The sequence below is a fragment of the Pantherophis guttatus genome, chromosome 4, assembly GCF_059756535.1.
Source record: "Pantherophis guttatus breed Tessera chromosome 4, ASM5975653v1, whole genome shotgun sequence".
Classification (NCBI taxonomy): domain Eukaryota; kingdom Metazoa; phylum Chordata; class Lepidosauria; order Squamata; family Colubridae; genus Pantherophis; species Pantherophis guttatus.
In genome coordinates, this window is record NC_142066.1 from 41578791 (window position 1) to 41593676 (window position 14886).

The 14886-nt window shown below is 37.7% G+C and overlaps 1 protein-coding gene and 1 long non-coding RNA gene across 3 annotated transcripts in view; one reads left to right on the forward strand and one right to left on the reverse strand.

Annotated features, from left to right (window-relative positions):
• The first annotated feature begins 36 nt into the window (after positions 1 to 36).
• On the forward strand, positions 37 to 12919 carry LOC148114063 (uncharacterized). Its single transcript, XR_015733763.1, has 2 exons — positions 37 to 203; positions 12282 to 12919. It is a non-coding gene; the product is annotated as an uncharacterized LOC148114063 (long non-coding RNA).
• Positions 566 to 14886, reverse strand: part of TRPM4 (transient receptor potential cation channel subfamily M member 4) — a 40459-nt gene continuing 26138 nt past the window's right edge. The window contains exons 15-25 of one of the 2 annotated variants that reach the window (XM_060691555.2): positions 13663 to 13775; positions 13185 to 13283; positions 12367 to 12723; positions 12073 to 12205; positions 11210 to 11384; positions 9792 to 9960; positions 7991 to 8172; positions 7224 to 7356; positions 5995 to 6067; positions 5427 to 5523; positions 566 to 3353 (exon numbers count right to left, since the gene is read on the reverse strand). In XM_060691555.2, coding sequence (XP_060547538.1) covers positions 3349 to 3353; positions 5427 to 5523; positions 5995 to 6067; positions 7224 to 7356; positions 7991 to 8172; positions 9792 to 9960; positions 11210 to 11384; positions 12073 to 12205; positions 12367 to 12723; positions 13185 to 13283; positions 13663 to 13775 — 1536 coding nt within the window. In that variant the 3' untranslated portion in view covers positions 566 to 3348. Of the gene's footprint in view, positions 3354 to 5426; positions 5524 to 5994; positions 6068 to 7223; positions 7357 to 7990; positions 8173 to 9791; positions 9961 to 11209; positions 11385 to 12072; positions 12206 to 12366; positions 12724 to 13184; positions 13284 to 13662; positions 13776 to 14886 lie in introns of those variants that run through there. The other variant, XM_087892004.1, reaches the window with a different exon arrangement.

The window sequence follows — 14886 nt, forward strand, 5'->3', positions numbered from 1 at the left end:
TACGACTCTTTATTCCTATCTCTACGGTAGCTCTGTGCTTTGAGTAGGCCCCCTTCCGGGGGTGCACGAGAAGGATTGGAAATGAGTTCCGGCAACTTTGGTTCCCTTTCAAGTTGTTCCCTGCGAATTAAGGGGCTCCTATGATAAAAGGATATGTAATTTGCCAGAAATGACCTGGGTCACTCACTCCTAAAGAATAACCGGTAAAAAAATTTTTAAGCTTGATGCTGTTACAAACAAAAAGCAACATGGGCGGGGGTGGGACAGGAGGGCTTACTTTTTTTAAAGTGACAATTGGCGTGTATGAATATGTCTGTATAGCATACTAGCTGAGTGAGAAACACTGAGCTATGCCTTTCTTTTTGCCCCTATTTGGTGATATGTGATTAGATTCCACGTTAAAGTCATTCTAAATCTGAAACAGTTTACTTTGTGGAGGGGATTTTATAGGGATGATGATCAGGAATTATTGTACAAAAAGATCTGAAGGTTTCTGGATTTTTAAAAAATATCTTAACTTTTCATGAAATGCATTTAATTCAATATATTATAAAATACCACATGATTAACAGCACTAATTTCCTTTTATTTATTAAAGTTCCAGACATATGCATTCTAATGCTTCTATTATATACTTCTAGCAATGTTAGAACGTTTTCCATGGGGTCACGATGGGTCAGACACAACTTTGCAACTAACAACAACAACAACAACAAGCAATGTTAGAAGAAGTAATATTAATTTAACCATAAAAGTGACATTTTTTAAAGAAAATTGACTTTGTATAAATGACTTGATTTTTAAATAACCTTTTAGTTACCATTTGGTTCACAAACAAGTTCACAGTTTAAAAACCCTAAAAAGACTGAAGGCTAACATTGAAAGCTAAATGCCATAATTATTCTCTGGAACAAACTTTATCTTCTAGCAATATAATACCATTCTGCAATTATCTATAACTGACCGTAATTACTGTTTTCCCCCCTTGCTAATCTCCAGAGTGCTGGGAAGACTCCCATGATTAAAAACAAAGCTGAGAATCAATATTCCATTAAGAGAGCAGCAGATTTTTTGACCTCAGGTCAGGGCATATCAAATATGATGGAGAGCTAGAATCCTCTTTGATAGGATTGATTGCTGGGTTTAAGAAACAAACTTAAAAACAGCTTGGAAATGGGCAGGAAGTGGCAGAGTTAAAAATTATTGTCCTAATAAAGCTGCTCCTAATGTAGCCAGGAGGAAATATATTACCTGATACAATGATATTGATTTATCAGTGAAATTAACCATATTTGAAACAACTTTAACTTGATAATGGTGCAGGGGAAAGACTAAATGCCTGATTCTCAGTAACTCCTTTGTTCACTTAATTTTGCCTAGCCATGGCTATGTTTAGTTTTCTGTCTGAAAGACATTTAATGTATACTGGTATAGGTTTTCTTAACATAAAAAGTATAATTTGTTTTACTGACCAGACATCACTTATGTTGAAAATACCAAGAGGGAAATTCAGGTTAAATACTGAGGATTGCTGCCTTCTGTCTGTTTGCAAACAAGCAACTTCCTCTCCCTGTATATAAAGGATCTTTGGTCATGTGCAGGTTGAAATGGATACAATATTCTTTGTATTTCCCAGAACTGAGTGGGTTAAGCAAAAGTCTTGGGTGATCTAACTTTTTTTTTTCACTCTAGAATCCTAATCATCTAGTAGGTATAATTTTAAAGTATAAACCAATCAAGTTTTTTTCTCAAGCAAGACACAAAACTAATTACATGATTAGGAGAATATCTTTTGGCTTGCAAGTGTCAACTATGCTGTTGTCTGTGAATCCCAGCCATTAGAACTGATGGATATATCATCAGTTAGAAAAGTTCTAGTTTCTACTCATTATTATATTAGAAAATGTTATCACACATGATTTCACTTACTCTTCTTGTACAATACCAAGTGCATGGCACCTTGGTTGATTCAAAGACAACTAGGAAAGAGATATCAAGCAAACATGCACTTGAGAAATTAATGTCAGCCTGGATTGTCCATATGAAGACTTATGGAGGTAATTATCTTAAGAATACAGAAAGCTGTTTTGTAATAGGTCATATCATTGCATTATCTATTTTCATTAATAGTTTTAGGGCTTTTAGGCAATAAGAAAACATTTCTATCTCCTGCTACATCAAGATTCTTTTGATAGGTATGCCAGGGACTGAACCTTGGGCCTCCTGCATATGAGTCATGGACTTTAATTAATTCCCATTTATTCCTTTAAGGCATAGCATGTCCTACCTATTCCCATTAATATTATATCAGGTGTATCCAGTGATAAGACGTTCATCCAAAAGCTCTGAGCAGCATATCAGAACCACAGTTTCTTGCTAATTTATATCAGGAATCATGGGAAAATCAAAGTATAACCAATAGAAACAAAGAACATTTCCCCCAAACACCCCAGAAAAGCTAGTCTCCTCAGGTTTGCATCATATTATTTCTTTTTGAATTTTGAAGAGCTCAATGTAATTGTGACCTAGCCATCAAAAGATTGCCCATCTCAGTGCTTACACCAGAGGTGGGTTTCAGCATGTTCTGACCAGTTCTGGAGAACCGGTAGCGGAAATTTTGAGTAGTTCGGAGAACTGGTAAATATCACTTCTGACTGGCCCCACCCCCATCTATTCTCTGCCTCCCGAGTCCCAGCTGATTGGAGGAAATGGGGATTTTGCAGTAACCTTCCTCTGGGGTGGGGAGGGAATGGAGATTTTACAGTATCCTTCCCCTGGAGTGGGGTGGGAATGGAGATTTTACAGTATCCTTCCCTTGCCACGCCCACCAAGCCATGCCACATCCACCAAACCACACCCACAGAACCGGTAGTAAAAAAATTTGAAACCCACCACTGATTTACACCCATATATCATTGTTTTAGCAATAGCATTTAGACTTATATACCACTCCATATAACAGCACTCTGAGTGGTTGACAACATTCTGAGTCTTCATTTTACCGACTGCAAACAAAATTAGCAGCTGATTCAGTTATCAATATAAGTATAGGACAGGATTGTTATCTATTGTTTTTGCATGCCTGGTATATCAATTGTTCTAATTGTCCACATTTCATTCTCATTGAAATGCTGTGAGGTAGATAATTCATATTCCCAATGAAGGGAACTAAAGTCAGACGTAGGGTATTTGTAGCTGAACTGAAATGTGATCCTGGATTCTCAATTATTTCCTGCTGAAGCCTACATTTTAATTATCTGAGGCATCAAGTGTTGAGACACTTTTGGGATTTTGTAAACAGCAGCAGCTGACACTTCTTCACTGTCTTTTCATGTTCTATGGAAAAATTCAATCTGTAAGAAAAGAGAACAAAAGATGTGAGCTCCTTATTTTGTTACATCCAAATAATCCACTAGGGGGCAGTGATTCTCATTAGGCTAACCAAGTTGTAGATGAGATTAATTGTACAGGTAGTTCTCGATTTATACAGTTCATTTAATAACCGTTTGAAATTACTGTGGCCTTAAAAAAGTGACTTATGACCATTTTCCACAAAACCATTGCAGCATCCCTGTGGTCACCTGATCAAGTTTGGCTATTTGGGAACTGACTCATATGTGATCATCTTTTGCAACCTTCTGACAAGCAAAGTCAATGAGAAACCAAAATCATTTAACAACAGTGTTATTACTTAACAACGGCAGTGATTCACTTAACAACTGTAGCAAAAAAGGTCATAAAATAGGGTAAACTCACTTAATAACTGTCTCACTTAGCAACAGAAATTTGGGGCTCAATTGTGGTTGTAAGTCAAGGAGTACCTTTATTCTGTTGAGGAGTGTTTCTTCTGAAATAAGTGGGATTTTTCTCAGCAGTAGAATAAATCATTTGATTTTCCCATTCCACACTTGGAAACTAGTCTGATAGTTAGCAACCCCTTTCCACTCCCTCCAACTGATGCTACTTGGTCTTTACCAAAAAGAACTTGTGTGAGAAATAAAGAGGACTAAGGACCAGGAAGATTTGGGGTGCCATTGCATCTAATTATTGTTCCCTTCAGGAACTTTAGTAATCTAGTTATAATCTGTCACATTCTTAAAATGGAACTCAAATTGTCCAGTGATTCTAGAAAGTCTAGTTAATCAAGAGTACATGCCATCTACATCCCCACAGCGGTTGCTGTATTCCTTTTCACCACAACTTACACCCATCTTTGTTTTGCAAAGGCAAATGCAAAAGACCCAGTGTAGGTGGGGTTAACTAAAAAAAGGAGATAATTTTCTTAAACCTGTATTTCAAGCTCTACTGAACATAATGTCAAGAATGTAAATTGTGATAGTATAGAAATTATGTAAATAACATCAATTGAATGAACAATTAAAGCACTGCTTTTTAATGTATAATTGGGATTTTTAAAATAGTAACACTTTTTTAGAAGTGAAGAGCAGGTTGAAGTAAAACTATCTCTAAATCAATGTAGCACGTCATGCTCCAGATTATTTTTTCACCATTCTTTTCTTGCAATAGCTGTGAAAGAAGACTACTTCAGAAAGGGAGTTCTAACCTCTCTGGGTTCACAATGAGGCTGTGGGAAGACCCATTCTGGTTTTTATCACTGTCAGAATTCTTGGAATTAATTCTGGCATAAAGAGCCCAAAAAGAAGCTGTGTAAGAGGTGGCCCAAAAGAAGTTGTAAATCATGTAAATTTATAGCTACTGTGACACACCTTTCCGATAATAAGAAAGGAGGAGGGATGCAAATAAATATAATGACATCAGTGAAGGTTCTGGAACAACTTAGCCTAACCCAACAAAAGAAAATAAGATGCTCTATTCTTTCCTGTCTGTTTTGTTGGTCTCAGTATGATGGAGCTTTGGTATAATACTTACTTCCTTCAGCTCTGGATTTCACCACCCTTACCCAATAAGGAAGCTTTCCAGAGGAATGTATTTATTGAACCCAACGTACTTTGCATAATAGAATAGAACAGAATTCTTTATTGGCCAAGTATGATTGGACACACAAGGAATTTGAGAGGGGTTTATTTAACTTGAAAATAAATTTAACTTGAGAGGGGTGTGAAAACTAGCATCTTGGCTTCTAATTCTCTTGCAAGAGATTCTCTTGCATGGCAGCCTCATCAAATCTAGAGAAGCTTTGGATCACTGTTCTCCAATTTTTTGCCCTCTAGATGGAAATATGAAAAGGAACAAAGTATCCTCATGCCTAGGAAGATTTTCTTCAGCAATTTGCCAACTTTTCTGTAGTTTCATTCCCCACATGTTCATTCATGGCAAACTTTGCATATAGACTACATGTAAATACATGCAAACATGCACATTGAGAGATCTACACAGATAAATGCTATTCTTTACTTCAGAATATACATATTCTTAAATATTTCTGAATTTTCCCGTCTACTTACCTTTTTTCTGAATAGGTGGAACTTGTTTTCCTTTTGCTATGTCACTCTGGGCCAAGATATTTACTATCCAAGACAAGGCACTGGTACAGTACTCCATCTAATGGGAGTAAATGAAAGAAACATATTTGGGAGGTAGTGTTTTTGAAGGTTTATGGGAAACAGTTGTCATATTATGCCATATTGTGATTTCCTTGTTGCTGGCTTAGCATACTAGTGTGTCTTTTTAAAAAAATACAACATTGTTGAAAACAGTTGTGATTTCTTTAGATGTATTTAATCCATTTAGTGAAAAAATGCAATCTTAGAGGAGAAATCTGTGGTTGGTGAATTACAACATCCAACAGTTCTGGTTGGTATAGGTGCTGGAGAGGAAAAGCCAACAATATGTGGAAGGCCAAAGGTTCTCCCATCCCCGAATTTTCTCTCTTAATATGACAGGCCTTTTTTCATCTACTGCTGCTACTTTTCACCTTTGCTACTACTTGTGAAGCCTTTGTCCTATCAGTTCCCAAAGGATTCTATTTTCCTCCCATTTCCCATTTCAAAGGATCCATTGCTGTTCCCATACCTGCATCTCAAGGGTCTTCAGACGTCTCTCTGATTCTTTGATATCAGAAAGCTGCTTTAATACCTGATCGACTCTGCAGAATTAGAGGTGTGAGGCAGTTACAAAGAAAAGAAACATTCAACCTTCTTTTTCCTCTATAGGGGGCATGAGACAATCTTCTATCCTCTCTGATAGTCCCATACATTTGATTCCAAAGCTCTCATTTTCCCCACATAAGGATTCTAGAAATGTTTCAATAACCTGGAAAACCTGTTCTAATACATCTAGGCAGAAAGATTGGATTTTAGGAATTTGTAGAGAGGCTTTTTTAGAAGGAAGGGTGAACACTTTCCAAAGCATATCTCAGTATTGAGTAAAAAAATTGGTTTATGCATGCATCAGTGTTAATAGTTCATACCTAGAGCCATTGAAATGAATAGGACAAACTAGTAATAGCTAATATGAATCCTATGGCTTATAAGACTTCTTCCTAAATATGGGAATTTCCATATTATATCTGGAACACAGGCAAGGTGAAGAAAGTGTTCTTACTTAACAGAAAAATGCACCATCCAGAAAGTCTGCAAAGCGACAGCCCTCATCCCTGAACACACATAAACAAAAAATACTTGTAACAACTCTGTGATGGTTCTGAATAGAGCCTAAGGCACCTCCAAGAAATGCTGGACTGCATTTTACCATGCTGTTGTTAATTTTAGGAACGGTTAATCAATAAACAGGAAAGATTCTGCAGATGCGGCATGCATATAAACTTTTTGTTCTCATTTTCTAAGCAATATCTCTGAAAGAAGCTACCCAAAATATCTAAAAGAAATCAGGTTTAGGAAATTTGTCTATAATATGCTTTTCTTCTGTGCCAATTAAAGATGGGTATGAAATTTGATCTCAAATTTCAGTGTAAACTGATTTGATCTGCACACTCTGATCAAACATGGTGGGAATGTAAATGCACTTATATTTTGGATTTTGCATTTCTTTGCATTCAATGAAATATTCATGATTCAATACATTTTAAAATGCACATTTTGAAATTAAATGATTAAATTGCATTTTAAAGAAAATATTAAAATACATATTTTAATGCAATTTTCACAAACTTTAAAAATTTTTCAGTATGAAAAAAACCATAATTAACAGAAAACTGATTCAAATTGGATTTAAACTGATCAATCCTTCCATAATCTCAACTTCCTCCTTTCTCTTTATTGTCTTCTATTCCCCATTCTTACTTTTGGGAAGTTCTCCGGAGTCGCTCAGTGTCACTGTCACGTTTCTGTCGAGCCTGTGTTACTAAGTAATTTTCTTTCTGTACCGATTCCCACGTCAGTAATCGCCTATTTTGGATCTCAGAGAGTTCTAGCACTGTCCAAAATAGATTAATTATTGGTTCACAAAATGATAATGGTTCCTCACCAATTGATGTGAAATACAAGTCCCTGCCATAATATATCAATGGATCAATTAGTTATAAATCGGAAATGGTTCCATATCTTTCTCATCTCAGTAAACCTTATTAATGATTCTCACAGAGTGAGAATCTTGCTTGAAAGAAGTGGAAAACTTGAGAGGCAGCCAAAAGTCTGACAACACATTAGATGTAGAACAAAGGAGATAATGATTGATAATGACATAGACTTAGAATTAATTTTTTTTGATATTCACAAAGAGCTGGTATAGAACAGTGATTTCAGCATTATGCTTGGACTGTGGAGGCCCAGCTCCCTCAATTAGAGAATTTACTACATAGTGAGGAACTAGTTACTTGCTCCTCATCTGTAAATCTATTTTGTGGAGGTGAACATAGGAAAATCTCATTTATGCCATCTTGAGCTTTCAGTTGAATGGCAAAATATAAAGACAACAAACGAACGAATGAATGAATGATCTTGAACAACCTTCCCATATTTGATGTTCTCTAGGTTGGTTAACACCAAGAGTTCCGGAATTCCACGGCAGGTTATCTCTTAAATATCCCAAAATTGACTATAGCACTCACAGAAGTCACGTCTCTTTGCTGACTGCACTTTGCTGATATGACGCTTGAACAAAAGATGTAGGTGGCTGATCAGGATGAAGGGTGGAGCCAATGCAGGCCGGCTATGATACTCCAAGATAAGGCTGTATCGCTGTGATTTCCAGTAGATATCACTGTTGCCTTGCACTTTGGAGAACGTGTAACTATTAGCAGGGGAAACAATATGTTAGTCCCACCTTTCTCCAAATTGGAGAAGTCAACTTCAAACTGAATGCCTCATCCCTGTGACATAATCCTAGATAGCATATGGATGGAAAAGAAACATGAGCTAACATAGGCTGTATTTCTACATTTCCTTTTCTACATGAAAATCTCAACAAAAGAGTTGGGGACCATACTGTTTAATCAGAACAATTAAGGGTGGGCTAAAGAAAATGTAGAGGTGTAGCTAGGCGTGAAATCTACTTACCTTCCCTACCGGTTCGGAAGTGCATGCACCGTGTGTGTGTCATCTGTGCGGGCGGACCCTCTGCACATGCGCAAACCCTTCTATGCATGCACAGAGGGTAAAAAACAGGTTACTTCCTGGTTAAAACCAGAAAGTAACAATGACCAGGCAGGTGGGCGGAGCCTCGCACTGCGGTCACTACCGGTTCTCGGAACCACCTGCCGCCATCGCTACCATTTCAGCTGAACCTGTCCAAACCAGTAGCATTTCACCCTGGGTGCAGCCCTCCTATTCCATCATCCATGGGCATTATATTTGCTTAGCAGCAGTGGTGGGTTGCTCCCGGTTCGCACTGCTTCACAAGAACCGGTAGTAAAAATTTGTAGTAGTTCAGAGAACCAGTAATAACATTGGCTGGCCACACCCCCGAACCGGTCCCTGGCCCGGTCGCCGCTTGCTTACCCCACCCACTCATCAGAGGCCTTTTTTTTTTTTTACTTTTAAAAGCATTTTTTCTACAACCTCTTCAGCCGAAAAAATGCTTTTAAAAGTTTTTTAAAAAAGCTTCTGATAATCGCGTGGCTCAGCTGAGATAGTCAGAGGCTTTTAAAAGCATTTTTTTCTGCAACCTCTTTGGCCGAAGAGGTTGTAGGAAAAAAAAATGCATTTAAAAGCCTCTGGCGATCCCAGCTGAGTTGCCTGATCATCAGAGGCTTTTAAAAGCATTTTTTTCTGCAACCTCTTTGGCCGAAGAGGTTGTAGGAAAAAAAATGCATTTAAAAGCCTCTGGCGATCCCAGCTGAGTTGCCTGATCATCAGAGGCTTCTAAAAGCATTTTTTCCCGCAACCTCTTAAGGTTGTAGAAAAAATGCTTTTAAAAGTTAAAAAAAAAGGCTGGCCACGCCCACCCAGTCACATTATCCCCACCACCACGCCACACCCACAAAATAAGCCACGCCTACAGAACCGGTAGTAAAAAATTTTAGAACCCACCCCTGCTTAGCAGCAAATATTTTTCAACTTTCCCCTGAATTTGAACCATGGAAAAAGTTGTAAAAATATTGTGAATGTATTTTCACAGATTTATGACACTGCCACATGTGAAATATGATCATATAATTAATTCAACTGATCTTATTCTTCAAATATTTTTTTTAAAATATTTTGTTGAAAACTGAACTTGAAATGGCTAAAATAGATACCATCTAAATTACTTTTGAAAAGTATATTGTCCTATTGAACTAGGTTTGGACCATAAATCTTATTCCAATTTTTTTTTTATTATTATTATTTTTACTATGGAGCTTTGTGTAAATTTTGTATTTATTTACTTATTTATTTTATCCTGCCTTGGTAGAATTGAGGTAGTGGTACCTGAACATTGCAATCAGCAAGTTGAGGAGCAGAATATTGGCTACCAACAGGAAGATCACTAGGAGAATGAGCACCAGCCAGTTAGCATAGGTATTGGTACAAGGGTTCGCGTCCTCCATCAAGATGGCTATAGGGTCATAGGTGCAATTCGAGGCTGTAAACTGGGAAGCTAGGGAAGAATATCAAAGGGAAAAAATGAGATGAAAGTCATAGATTGAAGAAGGTTTTACTACTACCTTCGAGGACTAAGTAGTAGCAAAGAGTGCACAGAATTCTTGGATAAGATTGTTTTAGCCCTAGATAGTTTAGAGTTTAATTATCTTTCTCCAGATTTGGTTTCCTTCAGTTCTTTGGGTTTACAGATTATTGTATTGGGTTTACAGTTCTCATCAGTCCTGGACCGTGGCTATATTGGTTGGGACTGAGGGGAATTGTGGCCCAAAAGTTTTGGTTTGAAGAGGCTGTCCTGGAATAAAAGGTAAAACCCTAAAAATTATCTACTGGATCAGATTACTTTGATGAATGCAGAATCCCATTCGTATCAGTGGCCATCCAAATATTTTACACAAGTTATAGGTTTCTCAAACAGACCTCTTCATAAAGGTGACACCATCTCTCCTTATTTCCCAACTAGCATTTGATATTCTGAAATATACTACTAAGCTTGTATAAAAATATGAAGGCCTAGAGCAGGGATGTCAAACTCATGTCATCACAGCAGCGTCACGTGATGTATCACGACTTTTTCCCCAGGTGTGGGCGTCGCCAGCGAGTTTGACAGCACTGGTTTAGAGGGAAGGGGAAAAAAAGAAAAAAATTAAAAATATTTCCAATCATTTCCTTTTTGTCTCCACAGGTTTGTACAGCTTTAAGCTTTCAGAGACTACTAAATTGTCATGGCTAATAGCTCTTGTCCAATCTCATTCTAAGGTGATTAAATAATTGGCCAATGTTTCATAGTTAATGAATCCCTTATGTTCATAATGCATGATACGAAAAACTGTTTCTTTATGCCCCTTCAAAAGCCTACTCTTAATTTTACTGTTTCCATCTTATTTTTTTAAATTAACACTTTCAATATTATAATTGTCTTGCTTTTTATATTTTCCATTCTAGACTATCTCTGTCATATATTTGGGGAGTAGCTTAATTATGGTAGGTAACCAGACATTCCATGTAGGAGCAGACTTTCAGAAGAGAGATGGAAAACTCTATCTTTTTTCTGCATTCAGCACAGAAATCAAATCAAATGAGTCTTTGTAAATAAATAAGAAATAAAGGAGTTGTTTAACAATCCTCAGAAGGCAATTGCCTATTTGGTGCTCTAAGCCATAAATCTGCACTACTCTTCATTGGGTTTCAGCAGGCCAAACTAGATGAGAATAAGAAAAGTCAGCAAGCAGCCCCCAAATACACACCATCAATTTCACTGAGTGGGATCTGTCCAAAAATTTGCAAGTAAGGTCGGTAGAAAACACGTCGAAATATCCAAGGGATTCTTCGATCATGGGGGAGAAGGAGACCCTCAGTCGTGACCCCATAGGCTACCAGCCATACCCCAAGGAAGAAGAGAAAGAGAAATACATCCTTCATCTAGGAAGAGAAGAAGGAGAGGAGATTATGCTACCCATCTCACCTAGAGACAATTCTAGGTTACTTGCAATCAAATAAAAGCAACAAGATAAAACATTTTAAAAAGGCATGTCCAACTTGCAGCCCCACAAGATCATAGACTTTTAACATTATTATGTGATTTTTTTTAGTCATATTTACTATATTGTTGTTGTTGTTGTTAAATGCATTTGCTGCCTATCTTACCATGGGCTATTCTAGGCAGATCACAACCATAAAAAACAAAGAAATAAAAAGGAAATTTAAACAATGGAAAAATAAAATAATAGAAGAATAAAAAATTATATATATATATATGTGTGTGTGTGTGTGTGTGTGTGTGTGTGTGTGTGTGTGTGTAGTTAATATTTCGGGTTTCTTCCCGTGTAATTGTGGATATATCCCTAAAAGGGTAGAAGCGACGTTTCGGCAGAATCCCATCTGCCATCATCAGGCTTATGCCAGTAGTCATTTTGCACTAACTGACGTTGGAATTTCAAATCTGGTGCAAAATATATATATATATATATATATTGTATGCAGCCCATATAGCTTTTGCATCTCTATTTCATTTGTGCTCGGCTTAAATTTCGTTGGACAGTGTCCGTGCGTATTCAACAATCCTCGTTCTGTGTATTATTCCATGTGCATCAAAAATGCATCTTCTCACCATCTTGCCAACGATAATCATCTTGGGCCCCAACTGTTTGTTTACTGCAAAGATATGGATGAGACGAAGGGTGAAGATCATGAAATCCAGGCACAGAATGGTGCGTCCTGATTCATATGACGAAGGAAACAGCCTGTGATGTAGATAAGTGGTATAAAGAAAAAAAGAAACCGATTCTAAACTGTATAACCATTCCTTTTTCTCTCCAGTGGTATTAATCACTGACCTCACCAGCTCATTCAAAAGCTTCAGAGTAAATGAATGGAAATTTCTACAATACAGAAGAGCACTTACCTGCATACTAGCCCTACCATGAAGAGTAGCAGGGCCGTGATATCAAACTGGTTCCATGTGTCCAGGATATACCTTCGTACTCTCTGCAACAAAGGACGGGAACCCACAAAACATCCTTGACGCACCTCTTCACAGACTAGTGTGAAGATCCAGATGTATAGAGCTATCTCAGTGCCAGATGGACCTTTGGGAGGTGGAGGGTCAAAATCCAGCAGCAGAACGTAGGAGAAGAGGAAGAGGAAGAGCAAGTACATCACCACATTGCCCAGGAATGCTGTCACTGGTGCCACCCAGAATTGATGCCACTGTTGTAACCAGAGTTGTCGAGCAGAAAGAGGGGAGGGAGGTTTCAAACTTCTGAATCAAGATATGAAAAGGAAAAGAAGAAAGAAATGTTTGAGTTCCACCAATAAATTGACTCTATTGCTTCCGGTAATTAATTCATTAAATAAAATATATAGGCATATGAATAAATGTTTGTGAGCAACTTCAAAATGTCTCTTCTGAAAAGGGGCAATTTAAATAAATAAAAAGTGTGCTTTTAAAAAAAAAAGCTTTAAGCTTCCACCAATTCCTAGGCAGTGGGGAATGCTAGAAGTTGTAGTTCACCTACATTTCAAGGACCACAGTTTCCACTCCATGATTTTATATTACTTTTTATTAAAAGTTGGATATTCACAGGGAAAAAACCCTAGAATATCCTAAAGAGATCCAGGCCACCCAACAGCCCCCACTGCATCAACAGCCTCATTTATGATAGCCCATACTTCCACCCTTCCACAGGCCCATGTTCCCAAGATCATGACCATTCCCCCTACTCAGACAACATGTCTCCGATGGTACTTTTCACATCTGTATCAAGACTGTCCAGTTCAAACTGTTCCAAGGAATCCAGCCGCAGATCATCATCCATGTTCCTATTAAAGATCACATTACAGATCAGAATGACCACCTGACCACATTTTAAATGCAGGTGCTAAAATTTAGCCATAAAATTTACTGCTAGAAATTCTAGGGACAAAGATTTAAGATTTGAATGTATTTGTTCCACTTGTTCTGGCAGGTGGACTGCAGGATTTGAAAGGACTGCTCAAAAGAGAATGGTTGCCCTGGAGCTAAGGAAAATATACTTATTCATGCTCTTGTTATATAAAGAAACACTCAGTACTTTTGATATTCAGGAATTGTAGTTACTAAATAACTACAGTAACTACACTGTAGGCTGCCAGCAATGCACAGCTCCTCCCTCTCTGCCACACTATTAAATGTAAATCAAACCATGCCCAGTAGACCCACCTGAATGTAATGAGTTTAGTAAAGATGAGAGGGGGGCAAAAAAATGTGAGAAGTAGCTTCCAGACAGAGGTACTTCGGTCCATTTCTCCCCACCAGTTTTGGGTAAGCAGGGACTATAGAAAAACACAAGAGAAAGGCAGCACTGAAAAATACAGAGACGAGCCACAATGTCAGTACTGTATGTAATTGAATAATTAGCTTATGAAGGTGCTTATTAATATTTGTACTAGTTGGTTTCTCCCCTAGTCAAGGCTTGTCAATTGAGCTAAAGGCAGGGATATGATCAATAAAACTGACAAAGAGGTGTTTTGTATGCCTATTGTTATAATTTTGAATAAGGGCCTTCAAAGTAGTGCAATGTCCTTTTGGAAATCCTACCTGGTCTGAAGAAAAAGTTTTATTTCTCCTTCCCAATCTTCTGGTTTTAGAAAATGCCTAACACAGAGCTTAGAAGAAATGTCTAGCAGATTAATTGGGTGGTAATTAGGAGGTTCCTGTTAGCTGCCCTTTTAAAAGATTGAGTATGTTATGCTTTGTTTCCAGTTCAACACATGTTTTATCCAGTGGTGAAATCCCAATTTTTTTTACTACCGGTTCTATGGGCGTGGCTTGGTGGGCGTGGTGTGGTTTGGTGGGTGTGGCAGGGGAAAGATACTACAAAATCCCCATTCCCTCCCCACTCCTGGGGGAAGGATATTGCAAAATCTCCATTCCCACCCCATTCTGGGGCCAGCCAGAGGTGATATTTGCCAGTTCTCCGAACTACTCAAAATTTCCGCTACTGGTTCTCCAAAACCTGTCAGAATCTGCTGGATTTCACCACTGGTTTTATCTATTTCTGAAAAGAGTCTACTCTTTTCCTGGGGATCCACCAGGAATTATAATCAGTTGCTGAGACTCAGATTTTGAGACACCTGGCCATCTGGAAATACGCTTAATCCAGTAGAGACTGTTGCTAGCTCAGTATGTGGGCAGCTATAAATGGAGGAAAAATATTGGTCCAATTTTGGATTGAGATATCTATATGAACATGGTATTGTATGTGGAAATACCACTAGCCACAATTTCCAAAATTTCCTCTCATTTTTAAGCTAAGGCCAAGTTCCCTCTATTGATCTCTATAGTATGGTTTTATAATTTTACTATTTATTGCTTTATTGCTATGTTATTCTATTTTATGCCATTCCTATGTTATATGACTTCTGGTTTTATTGATTTTATTTG